General features: G+C 34.3%; 1 protein-coding gene across 2 annotated transcripts in view; it reads left to right on the top strand.

The window, feature by feature from the left end:
* The window catches only part of LOC141529515 (patj homolog), a 769,735-nt gene that overhangs the window by 53,932 nt on the left and 701,213 nt on the right, over positions 1-14,590 (top strand). For both annotated transcript variants that reach the window (XM_074246076.1, XM_074246077.1), the window contains one exon: positions 11,927-12,309. In XM_074246076.1, coding sequence (XP_074102177.1) covers positions 11,927-12,309 — 383 coding nt within the window. The remainder of the gene's footprint in view (positions 1-11,926; positions 12,310-14,590) is intronic.

The raw sequence follows: 14,590 nt of genomic DNA, 5'->3' as shown, positions 1-14,590 counted from the left end.
GAAAATATTGAGGAAACCACTAATGTTAAGTGTACCTTTTACAGTTCAATATGTCCACAAAAACCCTACAAAGAATCAAATTAATCCAGCCAGCCGTTTTTTTGTTTCACTTGATCGAATTTTTGAAAAAATTAAAGGATCACGTTTTTGCTCTGAAAAGCTCATAATTTTTAAAAATGAGAAAAAAATGGTTTTTTCGAGCTTTTTCCACATTTTCGTTTCAAAAGTGCTTAAATTTTCAAAAAAAAAAAAATTTAAAAAAAAATTTAAAAAAAAATTTTTTCGAAAAAAATTTAAAAAAAAATTTTTTTGGAAAAATTTTTTTAACAAGTTAAGGAAACTCAAAAAACCATCGCCCAATGATTTTTATCACCTTTCCACCGCTGCATTATTTGATTCTACTGATCTCCTTTTAATTAAATTAATAAAAAAGTTAATACCCCCAATCGAATTTCGATTTTTTCATACGCTTTTCGGAGTTTTTTCTTTTCTTTTTGTGAATCCTTAGCAAATCGCTTCATTCAACAGTTTTTTCAAAACTAATCCCTCTGCGCTAAAAAAATTTTTTTAATTTTTTGGTCAAAATTGAAAATTTCTGACTTTTGATTCTTAATCATGGTTAGACGACATTTATCGGAGGTGGAAGTCGCTCGGTTAGTGACTCTTATCGACGAAGGTTACACTCAACATGCAGTTGCTATCCGGATGGGTGTAAGTCAATCTGTCGTATCTCGAGCTTATACCAGATACCAAGAGACGAATCAATATCATCGTCGCCCCGGACAAGGTCGCCATCGAGTCACTAATGCCCGCGATGATCGAACAATTGTTAGAGAAGTTCGACGACAACCTTTCGTCAATGCGAATATTGTCGCTCGAAACTTCCCCAATCGCAGACAACAGCAACAACAACAGCAACAGCGACGACGGCATCAAGTGCGAAGCATTTGCTCTCGAACAATCATCAACCGTCTTCGTGAAACTGGGTTACACGCACGACATCCTAATCGTGTACCCCTGTTGACAGCAAGACATCGTCGAGCTCGTTTAGCGTATGCTTACGATCATCGAAATTGGAGAACACCTTTGGTAATTGTACGCGAAAATTTGACAGCTAGACGTTACATCGACCAAATTTTAAGGCCCATTGTTCTGCGCAGACGACAACATCTGAGGTCGTTCATATTGATGCAAGATAATGCACGTCCACACACAGCCAACATTACCCGGCGCTTCTTTGAGCGGCATGACATCACATTGTTGCGACACCCAGCAATGAGTCCAGATCTCAACCCCATAGAGCACGTTTGGGACATAATGGGCCGTCGGTTGCGCAGAGAGTATCCAAATTTGCAGAACTTAGCTGCTTTGGAGCGCGCGCTTCAGCACATTTGGAATACCATTCCGCAGCCTCAAATTACCGTCTGCATAAACATGGCTGAACGTTTGAGAGCCGTTATTGAAAACAGGGGTGGTAATACCCGGTATTGAACCAACAAAAACCTTCAGAGAATGAGTTTGGAGTCATTAAATACGGTGGAACTGACGAGCCACCGGGTCTCAATTCTCCTGAAATACCTTACACACACACACACACACACACACACACACACACACACACACACACACACACACACACACACACACACACACACACACACACACACACACACACACACACACACACACACACACACACACACACACACACACACACACACAGAAGCGTAAATCCGACCGCGCGACCTCCACGTGGTACGCTTTGGATAACGCTAATGCCGGCGGTAATTGTTTTCTTAAACTTTTCAAGAGAAAAAATTTCAAAAAAATTTTTTTAATTTTTTTTTTTCAATTTAAGCACTTTCTGGAACAACAATGTGGAAAAAGCTCGAAAAAACAATTTTTTTCTCATTTTTAAAAATTATGAGCTCTTCAGAGCAAAAACGTGATCCTTTAATTTTTTCAAAAATTCGATCAAGTGAAACAAAAAAACGGCTGGCTGGATTAATTTGATTCTTTGTAGGGTTTTTGTGGACATATTGAACTGTAAAAGGCACACTTAATATTAGTGGTTTCCTCAATATTTTCGATCCAGCGCTTGATTTTCCAAAAACCACTAAAAGCCCTTTTTTGTTGCATTTTCAAATTCATGTGACGGAAAGAAAAAATTTTTTTCGAAAAAACAATGGACAGTCGTTAAGGGAATTCATTCAAGTTCTTGAAACCCACCTTTAACTTTCTGTGCGATCATTGGTTGCTGAGATATCGATAATCAAAGTCAAAAAGATCCTTTTCCATTTGAAGACCGATATCTCAGCGAGGAGTGGACGTATCACGGTGTTTAAAAAAAGAAATTAAAGCTAAATGAACAAAGTATCCGATCCTTATGGTGGTTAAGCTAAAAAAATTTTTTCCACGCCCGTAGACCAAAAAAAAAAACTAAAAAAATTTTGAGAATTTTTTTATTGCTGGTTTTTCTACGATTACTCAGAAACCGCGGAGGCTACAAAATTTTGAAGTTCTAATCCAAAAACTAGACACGTGGAGCTACAATTTCCTTTTTTTTTATTTCCTGTACGACCATTTCTCTCAAAGTTACGGCCTGTTGAAAACTACCGAAAAATTTGGAATTTTTTTTTGATCCCTTAATTTTTTCCAGTAGTGTATGTTAGGAAATATTGAGGTGGCTAGGAGGCGGTAAATAAAAGGCGGTTAATTTAAACTTTAAATTTATTGTCAGTATGATGAAGAGATTATCGCTAGGTTAAATTATTTGAAAAAGAATTTGCACTTAGTATAGGCTCGTGGCAATGAGTATCAGCCGACAGAGAGTTTCCTTTAGGATGCGTGACCCTTCGTTGAAATCTTCTGGTACATTCAAGGAAAGGCTTAGAAGGCGCGGGGGTCTCTTAGAGATGCTCTTCTAAGCAAGATGATGCCCAATTTTCTTTAAGAGAACTCGACTAGCACCAGGAGGTATACTTAAATGACGGCTGCGAGAAGAGCCTATTTGTAGAAAGTCTTTCACTTATATGCAAGGTTAGATACTTTACTTAGATGCTTGACTCTTGATTTTAGATGTTAACTACTTGATTGCACGATAAAAACTGATGCGGTGGCACTTGGCGCTGGTATTTACATGTTGTCACACGAATTTTATTCTTGTGTGCGTCCCTCTCTGCGCCTAGTGTTGGCAACAGATCCACACTCGGTGTATCTCTAGAGTTTGACTATCTTGTATTATTTTGACTAATTTATTTATTGTATTTGACTCTTTATCACTCATATTTCAAAATTTGCATATTATTGTTATTAGTTCTTAAGTATTAATTTGACTTGTTTCAGAAAATTGTACTGAAATATTTATAGTTTATTATTTTATTTGTATATTTATTGCCGTAAATCTTTGCCATAATGTATTTAATCATATTATAAGCTTGTTTCAGTATTTAAGACCAAGGTCCAACGATGGGTATCGGGACAGGTAATAAAGAAAATGCAAAAGCATAATATTGATCATTGGTAATAGATCATAGCCCCTACTCGCATGGGTAATGTCCTACAATATCGGTCGCGAGTAGAGGGACTTTAAATTTTGAGTAAATTGCTGGAGAGGCCCTCGTGATCGGACACGAGGCCTCATAGTTTTCGGTAAAAATAAAATTGGCAGACACGCGGGAGCCCGCATAGTGTTAGGAGTGTGGATCTAGCGCCTTGGTTTGAGTCCCTTTTCTTTTAGTGAGTACTCACAAGTTGAGCTAAATTATTATCTGCACGTCGCGTTGTCTCCTGGCTCAAATAATTTGTATTAAAAGTTATTATTAATTGTCGAGTCGATCCCGTCGTTAGTAAGGGGGTTTGTAGCGAAATACCTGTCCCGAAAGCCACGCGTTTGGGTCCTCGAATCAGCCAGTATTGATTTAAAATTTGTAATTGTATTTTTGAGATAACCCGACTAAGGATTTCGGGTGTATCTTAGTTCAAAATTATTGCGTAGATAAAATTTCTATTCATCAATTAACGTCGTAGTAAAATAACCAAACAGTCTATCGAGAATCGAGACAAATTATTAATAATTATACGTGACATTGTCATTATTATTTTGATTATAAAGTCCATCCGACTAAGGAATTCGGCTCTGGACTTAATTTTAAGTAATTTGTTTGAATAAATATCTGTTTATATTATTGTTAATTTTTAGTAGTATACAAATCATTGTTTCTCCTTTTTCCTAACACCTTTATATTATTTAGTTCCCTGCAATACCTGCAGATCGGCCCTGGAAGTACAGGATTTGTTATTTTTCCCTGTTTAAAAAAAAAAATAACTGGCGTCCAAACGTGCACTAACCCAGCCTGGGTGGCTGCTGCGGTGTTGTTTAGGAGATTGAGAGCATCTCCTAAGCTTCCTATTTGTTTGTTTATTTTATTTTGGGCGACCTGGACAAAATTTCGACTTTACTCGATGTATCCACCGTCGAGTCGTGTATAGAAATAGTAAAAATTTTGTTACAATGTAAACCGGGATCTCCAGAACGTTCTGATAAGCAGGCGCAGACATCGATTTCCGGAGCGATGCCTGCGTTGATAATTTTCTAGAGAGATCGATTTCTCGAAAGTTACTAAGTAGAGAGCGCTTTGATTCTTTAGGCTGGAGTTTGAATAATGTTAGAGATGGCGCCATTACCCAACTTATTTAGAAAAGAAGACTAGAGATGGCGCCGCTACTGGATAAATCTCAAACAATACATAATCATATATGATAATATACAATTATCTATGATTATATAGGAACATTTTTTCTCGGGTAGAGATCATCTCAATACGGATTTCAATAAATTCTACTTTCGATTCGATCAGTGTGGCCAGATCGTGCGATTTTTTTACCCTCACTTTGTACCGCTTTCAATGTAGTCAGATGAGAGTGTCCTACAAAGTTGGGGTAAGAAAAGAGCACGTTCTGGCCACACTGGATTCGATGGAATGTAGAATCTGTGCAAGTCAAAATAATACTCCTATCGAATTTCAAGTCTAAATCTAAAATTACAATTCTATAAAGTGCCCAGCGGAGCGAGCGGACAATAGCTAGTTATTCATAAAATCGTGGAACTGATAATTCATATTTACTCAGTAATGAAAGTAATGAGAACGATGAAATTTTAATCATTTTTCAATCATTTTTAATTTTACTAGTAAATGTTGAGAAAGATTCAATTTTTTTTTGGTTTGAATTGTTTTGAATATTGTTTAATTCGATACTCGGAATTCAAAGCAATTAAAATTCAATGTTACGTTCCCAAATTTTGGGGTTAATTATTTTTAAATTTAAATAATTTATTTATGTCCAGATTTTGACCTCGTTAGGATGTCAATAGATTCCAGGTGGGTCATGTCACTGATTCCTCCGCGAAGTACTTTTTATATAGATAATTTAATAATTCACATTTTTAATTTATAAAATATATATTTTTATATTTTAACTTTTTAATTTACCTGCCTACAGGTAGGTAATGGGTAGAGTGCCTGAACGCTGGCTAGCGCTCTGGGCGATTTCACCAGGGTGAGAACAGCTAATAAGCGCTCTCACCCTGGGGGTAATAGTTAGGATATTTTTTGGATAGAATACCCGAACGCTGGCTAGCGCTTTAGGTAAAGGAACCAGGGTGGAACGCTGATAAGCACTCTTAACCCTGGGTGAAGGTTTCAATAAGTATCCATTTTATTTTTTTTTTATTTAAATTTTTTATTTAAATTATTATATTCATATTTGTATGTACAGTGACTGATTGATTAAATAATTAAATATATTCAAAATGAACTAATCTATATCTATAATACGTATCTTGACAAATTGATGTGCTATTTTTTTTTTTAATGTTATAAGTTAGCTTTGTTGGCGGAAAATATTATATACTTTTGAATACAATACAAATACAAATACAAATAGAAACCATGTATGCACCTATAGAGGTGTGACAAAAACACCTGTACATAGGCCTGGTAAAATTAGTTTATTATAATTACATACTTATCTATAATTAATAATTAATAATATCATTTAATATGAAAATCGTATAAAGAAAAATATTTTAAATATCAGTGTCAGCAATCCACTCAGTTATTTTCTTTTTGTTTGATTTATTTTCAATATTTAATAATTTTAGACTCAGTGGTAACATGTTGTAGTACTTAGTTGCTATATATTTCGAATCTTTATAAGATATATTTTTATTAATCTTTGGTAACTGTAACATTTTATTTCTAGTCCTACCTTTGTATTCTTTAAATAGCTCTCTACATATAAGATAATGATAACATAATGACTCGGAGATAAATTTCTTTTTAATACACAGTACGGGTGCTCTCTCTTTTTTATCACATAAATAATTAATTAATTTATCTTGTATTTTTATTAAGGATTTTGTAACATTCTTATAACTACCTCCCCAAGCAATAATTCCATAGTTGACTATACTATCGAATAATGCATAATAAATTGTTTTTAGAGCTTTCTTGTTCATTATATTTTTAAACTTTGAGAATATAAATAAAAAATATCTAGTTTTTTTTATAACTTCTTTGATATGTGTATCCCATCTCATGTGGCTATCAAAATATATACCTAAGTATTTACAATTATCAGTTCTGTTAATAGTTTTGTCATAGATTTTTAATTCAAAACTTTCTGGGATACTATCTTTATAAGAGCCAAAAGTTATATAATTTGTTTTTTCAACATTTAGGGTTAAAAAATTTTTACACAGCCAGTTCCCTATCATAGTTAATTGTACATTCATTTGTGATTGAGCTTCTGCCCAAGATTTACCTATACACTTGACTATTGTATCATCTGCATAAGCTGCTAAACAGTTTTCTGGTATTTCCTTAAAAATATCATTTACATATAAAAGAAAAAGCAGTGGTCCCAAGATTGTACCTTGAGGCACCCCTATTCTGACTTTACAAGATTTACTTTTTACCCCGTTAACTTTAACTACTTGATATCTGTTACTAAGGTAGTCACGAATTAGGTCAACAGCGACTCCTCTGATTCCATATCTATATAATTTATCCAGTAATAAAACATGATCTACTGTATCAAAAGCTTTCGCTAAGTCGAGGAAAGCTATCACTGTTGGATTATTTTTATCAATATTAGAGTATATAAAACTAGAAATTGCTACAATTGCATCCTTAGTGCCTTTATTTTTTAAGAAACCATACTGGTTTTTCGAAATAATTTTTGAGTCTGTTATAAAGTTATAAATTCGTTGATGAATAATTTTTTCAAAAATTTTTGCTATATTAGATATTAATGAAATTGGGCGATAGTTATTAATTTTATGTTTATCTCCTGATTTATGAACTGGTATTATTTCCGCACATTTTAGTCCATTTGGCCATTTTCCAGTCGTAATACTGTTGTTAAAAATAAATTCTCATGGTTTACTAATAGATTTACTAACAATTTTTAAGATTTTAGTGTTAATTCCATCAACTCCCCCAGCTTTATCTTTTAGATTTTTGATTACTTTTTCAATTTCTTGTTTATCAGTTGGTTTAACAAACATTGACTTGACATTATTTTCTATATTATATACTAAATTGTTATCTGTTTTTTTTTTATTTTAGCCGCTAAATCTATACCCACATTACTAAAGTAATTAACAAAAACACAGAGTTTGTGTTTTTTACATTTTAATTGATTAACAATTAAATAGGTTTATTAAAAAGGAATTGGCAGGTTCAGCCTCGGACCAGCAGAGATTGCTCCTCTGCTAAGTCCTCGGACTGACTGCTCCAGATGAAGTCTGAAGACAGAATGTATGTGTTATAATAATTACAATAAGTTTTTATAAACAGATTTTTAGCTACGTTGCATCTCAAGTTACTCTATGAGAACATCAATGCAGTCCAAATCCCACAGCGTAGACTGTTTAGTCTACTGGGCTGCGTTGACGTTATAGAAATCTGTTATCTCGAGGTATTTTCGTTACGAAATATCTCGGATAATAATTAAATGATTTAAATAATTATTTAATAATATTTCAAATAGATTTATAAAGCTTTAAATAAATTTAAAATTTACGAGAACGTAACATCAAGAAGTTTTAGTTTTTTTGAATAGTTTTTTATTTGGCTTATAATTATTGAAAAAAATTCAATTCTCGACTGTCTCAATTTCAGTCAATATTTTTCTATTTTATGTAAAAACTTAAAGTTAATTCAGCATTGAATAAGTCTGATTCAGTCTTCTTGCAGAGTTCGAAATTTATGTCAAATAATAACCTAAAACAACAATATCTGCTTTTATCTAACTTACCAACCCTTATTAGAACATTTTTAGAGATATTCAGATTGGTGGCATTCTGATTCAGAGTCCCACAATAATGATTCAGACTACTGGCAGAATCTTATTTCCACCAGTGTGATAGCGTCGTTCAACACCCTGTCCCAGAAAAAATAAATATGTAGTGTCGTTTTGAGTAATAATTTGGAGTAATTATTTTACAGGCTCGGAATTTTTTTTTTTTTTTTTCAATAAATTTTTCTCTTACACCAAGTAAAACAAATATTGTTTAAAAAGATCAAATGCGTTAAAACAAGTATTTTTCTTGACATAACTGGACTTATGTTATTGTATAAGTGCAATCTAAATAAAATAGAGACATTTCTACTTTAGGTAATTGCTTTATTTTAATAAGGTAAGAGTAGAACACTACCACAAGCCCTGTTGTGCTATTAGATGTGCAATTATTTTACTGACGAGCAAGCCAACTCTAGTCTAAAGTCTAAGATTCAAGAAAGAGTATCAAATTGTATCACACCACTAATGATCAGAGTACAGAAGTTGACCAATTTTTATTTATTAAAATTTAAGGTTAAACTCATAAACAGTCAGTCCGAACCTAATTCATGATTCAAACACTCTTATCACTTTGACATCGATCATTTAAATTTAACGTAATAGTTTTTTTCATTCAATATCTAATAATAAATAAATTTGAGTTGACTATTGACTATCGATGGCAACATCAATGAAACGATTTTTCTGATTAGCTGCTTCGCTCCACGGAAATAAGCAGTCAGATTCTTTAGGAAATTATTATCATCATCATCATCATCATCACCATCACCATCATCATCATCATCATCATCATCATCATCATCATCATCATCATCATCATCATCATTATAACGCTTTCCGTGCTATATGCTTCGCCATTGTGATAGTTAATTTTCTTAGTTCGAAAAGTCCGCTTTTATTGATTTTAGTGTCTAATTAAAACTAATGTAATTGTGCTTAATCTGTTTAAGTTTGTTTCAGATCAAGTTTTTGTGTTTATTGATGAATTTATCGCTTTTTACCGCTCCAGTTTGTAACAGTTTTACCTGCTCAGGTTGGCCCCTAATCAATTTTTAATTTAACTAAACAAAACTAACAACAATAAAAATTATCAGGGCGCCACCAGGATTATTAATCACGGTTCCTGGAACCGGTCCAGAGCTGAGAAAACTTATCTTAGGGTAGAGAGAGTGGAGGAAGGTGCTGTTAAATAATAAAAATTTAATTAACAATCTGATCAGTTTTATTAACAATAAAAATTTACCAAACTTAACAATTTTTAGCGCTCACACACACACTTATAATCTAACGAAGCGGAGAACAGCTGCGAAATAAACGATATTTACAAACGAACCTCCAAATTGACGATACGATGACTAGACGGGCTTTTTCGAACAAACGGTCTCCCACACCTGTCTTAGAACTAATTGGGCTTTTTCGAACAAACGGTCTCCCACACCTGTCTTAGAACTAATTGGGCTTTTTCGAACAAACGGTCTCCCACACCTGTCTTAGAACTAATTGGGCTTTTTCGAACAAACGGTCTCCCACACCTGTCTTAGAACTAATTGGGCTTTTTCGAACAAACGGTCTCCCACACCTGTCTTAGAACTAAACTTAAAATTTAACGTCCACCGGACGACCAAAACTAACTCCACACTTTACAATATCTTATTCTCGACGAGCCCCTTTTCGGCGTCTACCCGTCAATTTCTAACTTATTCTCGACGAGCCCCTTTCGGCGTCTACCCGTCAATTTCTAACTTATTCTCGACGAGCCCCTTTCGGCGTCTACCCGTCAATTTCTAACACGTGCCCCTCCCGGCGTCTACACGTGACGGGCCCCTTTCGGCGTCTACCCGATTTCTAACTACTGTCACCCGCACAGAGACGAATCATATAGTAGGATCGTTAACTCGGCTCACAGGAGTAACAGCCCAGCGACTAAACATAGACCTAGATACTCCTGCAGCTTATACACACTTTACTACAGAACAACAGCCCAGCGACGAAACATAGACCTAGATATTCTGCAGCACACTCTCATAACCCACACCAGCTACAGCAGTAACGGTCCAGCGACGAAACATAGACCTAATCACTCTGCAACTCACACATAACCCACACTTGTCTCACACTCACACTACTAACTTGACTTTACTTTATAAATTTTACTTTAATAAAATTGACTGTAACTAATTCTAATTAAATATTTTAAATCAATTATTCAATCATTAGTAATTTGATAAAACGATAATTTTCAATTAACAATGTATTTCTAACTAACTACGACAATTCTCAAATTCCAATTGTTAATTTTAATTCTATTAAAATATTAAAACAGCTTAAAATTCTTAAGTCATTATTTCGAACGAGAGGCTTAATACCTTGAACTAGCTTTTGTTAAATAAATTAATCACAATATAAATCTTACAATCACTTCTAAATTATTAACACAAGTTTAATTAACTAATTCTGACTAAGCTTTTACTGTGACGATTTTTGACTCAATTAACTAATTACTTGGACTTAATATCAACGCCGATAATTATCAAATGTCAGCAAAATTAATTTAATTAATTCACGGACTTAATCCCATAATTATTAAATTCACACTTGATGGAATAATCTTATAATATAATATTCTCCATAATTTTCCACTCTATATTATCCTCGATAATTAATTCTCAAATTAGAATTCTTAATAATTAATTCTTGATATAAAACATTATCACTAGCGTTCTACTCGTCTAGGAGAAGTAACTGGGTATTGGATAAACCGCGGTCCACTTCCTTCCCACAGAGCAATAATTGACACCTTGACGAACAAAACGATGATCTAGCTCACTCGTTGAGGATGAAGTCCTAGTTGTAGTTGGCTTCCTTCGTCTCGTCACTACTCTCGGGAACGGTCCTTTTTGATTTCCGTGGCACTCAGTCTGGCGGTCACACTACTTCTCCCTGTTCCACTGCACGGCTCACCTATTTTAACCCAAACTCACCCCCTCCTATTTTCCCTTTAGGCCCGAAGATCGAGACGCGCCAGTGCTATGTCGAATAATTATCGATATTCGGTGACTTATCGATTAAGGGTAATTTTACCCTGTTACAAGTTTTTCAGACCTCGTGGCTACTGGCTTCTGTTCCGCTTTACTGTTATGCTATAAAAAATGCATTTTTTTTTTATTAACAATCTGTAAAAATTTTATTATTACCAATTCAAGTGTAAATACTGTTAATAAATTCAAATTTTTAGTTTTAATGGTATTTTTGCTGTATTCGATTGAGACAACTGATCCTAACCTGATCCTAGTGTTCCCGCTAATTGCAACATTTTTCGATGAGTAATGCAAAAATCTCTATAACCAGATGAACTTAGTGATGAACTGACTATTTCCAAAAATGGAAAATATCGTTCTTTACCATCTTTCTATGGAGTCTACTAATACCAATATTAAACAGGATGCAAATAATTTGTTTGATGATGAGTACGAATAGGTGTAAACAATTTCGAATAAATTATATTATTTTGGCCTCATCATAAGATTTCAAGAATAATTATCGTTTCTTTTTTTTCTAGATATTTCAACAGTGATGCATATACTTAAGCACATCGGTGATGAAGTGAAAAATTCAAACACTTCGCAATTACAGAAGCAAACCGTCGGTGAAATTGAATTGTTGATTTCACTTATCGAAGATCCAGTATTTCATGATATAATTGTTATTTTTGATTCATTAAATGATTTAAATAGTCAAATTCTACAGCATCCCTCAATTTTACCCGGTGATTTTATAATCAATTCAGCTGGTCAGTTAGAAGTATCAATTCCAAATTCAGCTAAGACCACCGTAAACGATGTTATATATCGGAAAAGATACCATGACAGCATTGAATTAGATGATCAACGAGTTCCAGTGGTACAACCTGGAGATATATTTAATGAAGAAATCACCATTAAGGTAAAGTTTTTTAATTCTTATGACAATAAAAAAATAGACTCCTTCCAGAGTTTTGAACTCTTTAAGCTAAAAAATTCAACTGGTATATATTTTCGAAATTGAAAATTTGATGGTCGTTGAGAACACGGTTCTTTGGGAATTCGAATTGCAATATCTCTCGAACAAATCAACCGTTTTTAATGCAGTTTGCATTAATGAACAGAGTTTGTAAAGCATACAAACAATATTTGTTAGAGATAAAATGATCTGACCAAGAATTTGAAAGTTATGTTAAAAAAACAGTTTTTAAAAATTTTTGAAAATTCAATATCTCACCAACAGGTCAACTGATTTTTGCACAATTGGCGAGGTTCAGCGCCTTTTTTTAATATTGACAATGAATATGTTACATCAAAAACATTCTGAGAAGAAATTTTAAAATGATGCGAAAAGAAATTTTTTTTTCGGAATTTCTCAAAAACGATATCTCTTGAACAAAATATGCGATATTGATGTGGTTGATTGACATTGTTCTATGAGCTCGAGAGCTGATGAGTTTTTTCGATTGAACGATACTCAAGTCTAAAACTTACTTAAAAAAAAAATTTCTTTGAAAATTTTATTTTTGAGATATCTCAGTGAAATGTAATGGTAGGAGGACTCATTTCAATGCAATAAACCGTGTTTCGATCAGTCAAGCTGTTCATAATTGTAACGAGCTTACACACACACACACACACACACACACACACACACACACACACACACACACACACACACACACACACACACATACACACACACATGTATGCATACGAAAGTATATTTGTTAGGAATACCCTAACGGTATTGATGACCCAGTGAAAACTTAGAAGAAACACGGAGTTTCTGCAGAGTATACTCCGTCATAGAGTTTTCTCGGGATACCGACGGAGTTTAGGCGGTGTTTTAGTGGAGGTAACGCGGAGTATTGTCTGCAGTCACGACACAAGATTTTAACGGCGTTCTGTCGGGTTTTTCTCGGAGTATTGCAAGTGTTTTAATCGAGTATTCACGGAATATTGTCGGTGTTCTCACGGAGTATCTGCTGAGAATTCATGGAGTATTGGTGGAGTTTTTGCGGAGTATACACGGAGTATCACCAGTGTTCTAGTGGAGTATTCGCGGAATTTTTTTGGTGTTATCGCAGGGTTTCATTGGAGTTTTGTCGGTGTTTTCGGGACGTTTTTCTGATGAAATTTCAGTCAAGTATTTGCGGAGTATACACGGAGAATTACCAGTATTCTAGCGGAGTTTTTCTATAATATTCTCGGAGAGTTTTTATTGAAAAAATGACTAATTTATTTCAATTCTTAGTTATATGTATAGATATTAATAAATAATTAATCAAACGTTGAGAAGAAAGTTACAAGCTATACTAACACGTATAAGCATTATACTTATGATTTATCTTGACATGTCGTACAGTATAAATTTCGAGTTTATAGTATTGCGATATTGCTTTTATTCTAATCATTCCTCTGAATTTAGTTTACAACCAAATTTATTATTACAATTTATTCATTTTAACAGTTGTTTTAGCAACGGTAACCATGGCAACGGTAACCATGGCAACGGTTGATTAGCGTGGGTAGTTGTGGGGGAGGGTAAGATGGGGTTGAGTTCTATAATTGATAGGTGCCACTGATGGTTTCTTAGATTGGAGAATCAAAATTATACCCCCCCCCCCCCCAAAGAGAGAGAAAGAGATAAGGAAGCGGGAAGAAGGCACGGGAAATAGGGCACGGGAGGGGAAGAATGAGAAGGAGGGGAGGGGTAGCATACGTGATGGTTATCGAAAAACCCATTTTGGCTAGGAATTGCGGAAAATCCCTTCTTATCTCTCGTCTACGGTGAAAAAGGAGTACCTATGCCAAATTTTAAATGAATCGGTCCAATAGTTTCGGAGATCTGGTGATGAGTCAGTGGTATTTCGCTTATATGTTATAACGAGAATTTTTGAAGTCGATCCAGGTGTTCGATCGTTACAGTGATCCACGCTTTCAGGCCTTGGCGTGAATCGCCAATTTATAATCGGACTTTTCTTGGGGGTTTACGGGAACTTACTTCTTACTAAAATTCTAAATTATACTTCGGTATCTTCCCGATTTTTTGGTTCTGGTCTCAATAAAAATAGGGCGCTAGGTAATTTTTTATTCACGGGAATAACCAAATCAGTGAAAACGTAGATCAGATAATTTTTGATCGCTAGAAATTATCAAACTAGCCAATAAACGTAAACGTAACCGGAAACGCAAAACTT

The sequence above is a fragment of the Cotesia typhae genome, unplaced genomic scaffold (genome assembly GCF_013202065.1).
Source record: "Cotesia typhae breed Kobodo isofemale line unplaced genomic scaffold, CoteBio_Ctyphae contig_48, whole genome shotgun sequence".
NCBI lineage: Eukaryota > Metazoa > Arthropoda > Insecta > Hymenoptera > Braconidae > Cotesia > Cotesia typhae.
The sequence above is the reverse complement of the archived record's forward strand: the minus strand, read 5'-3'. Positions and strand labels throughout refer to the sequence as shown.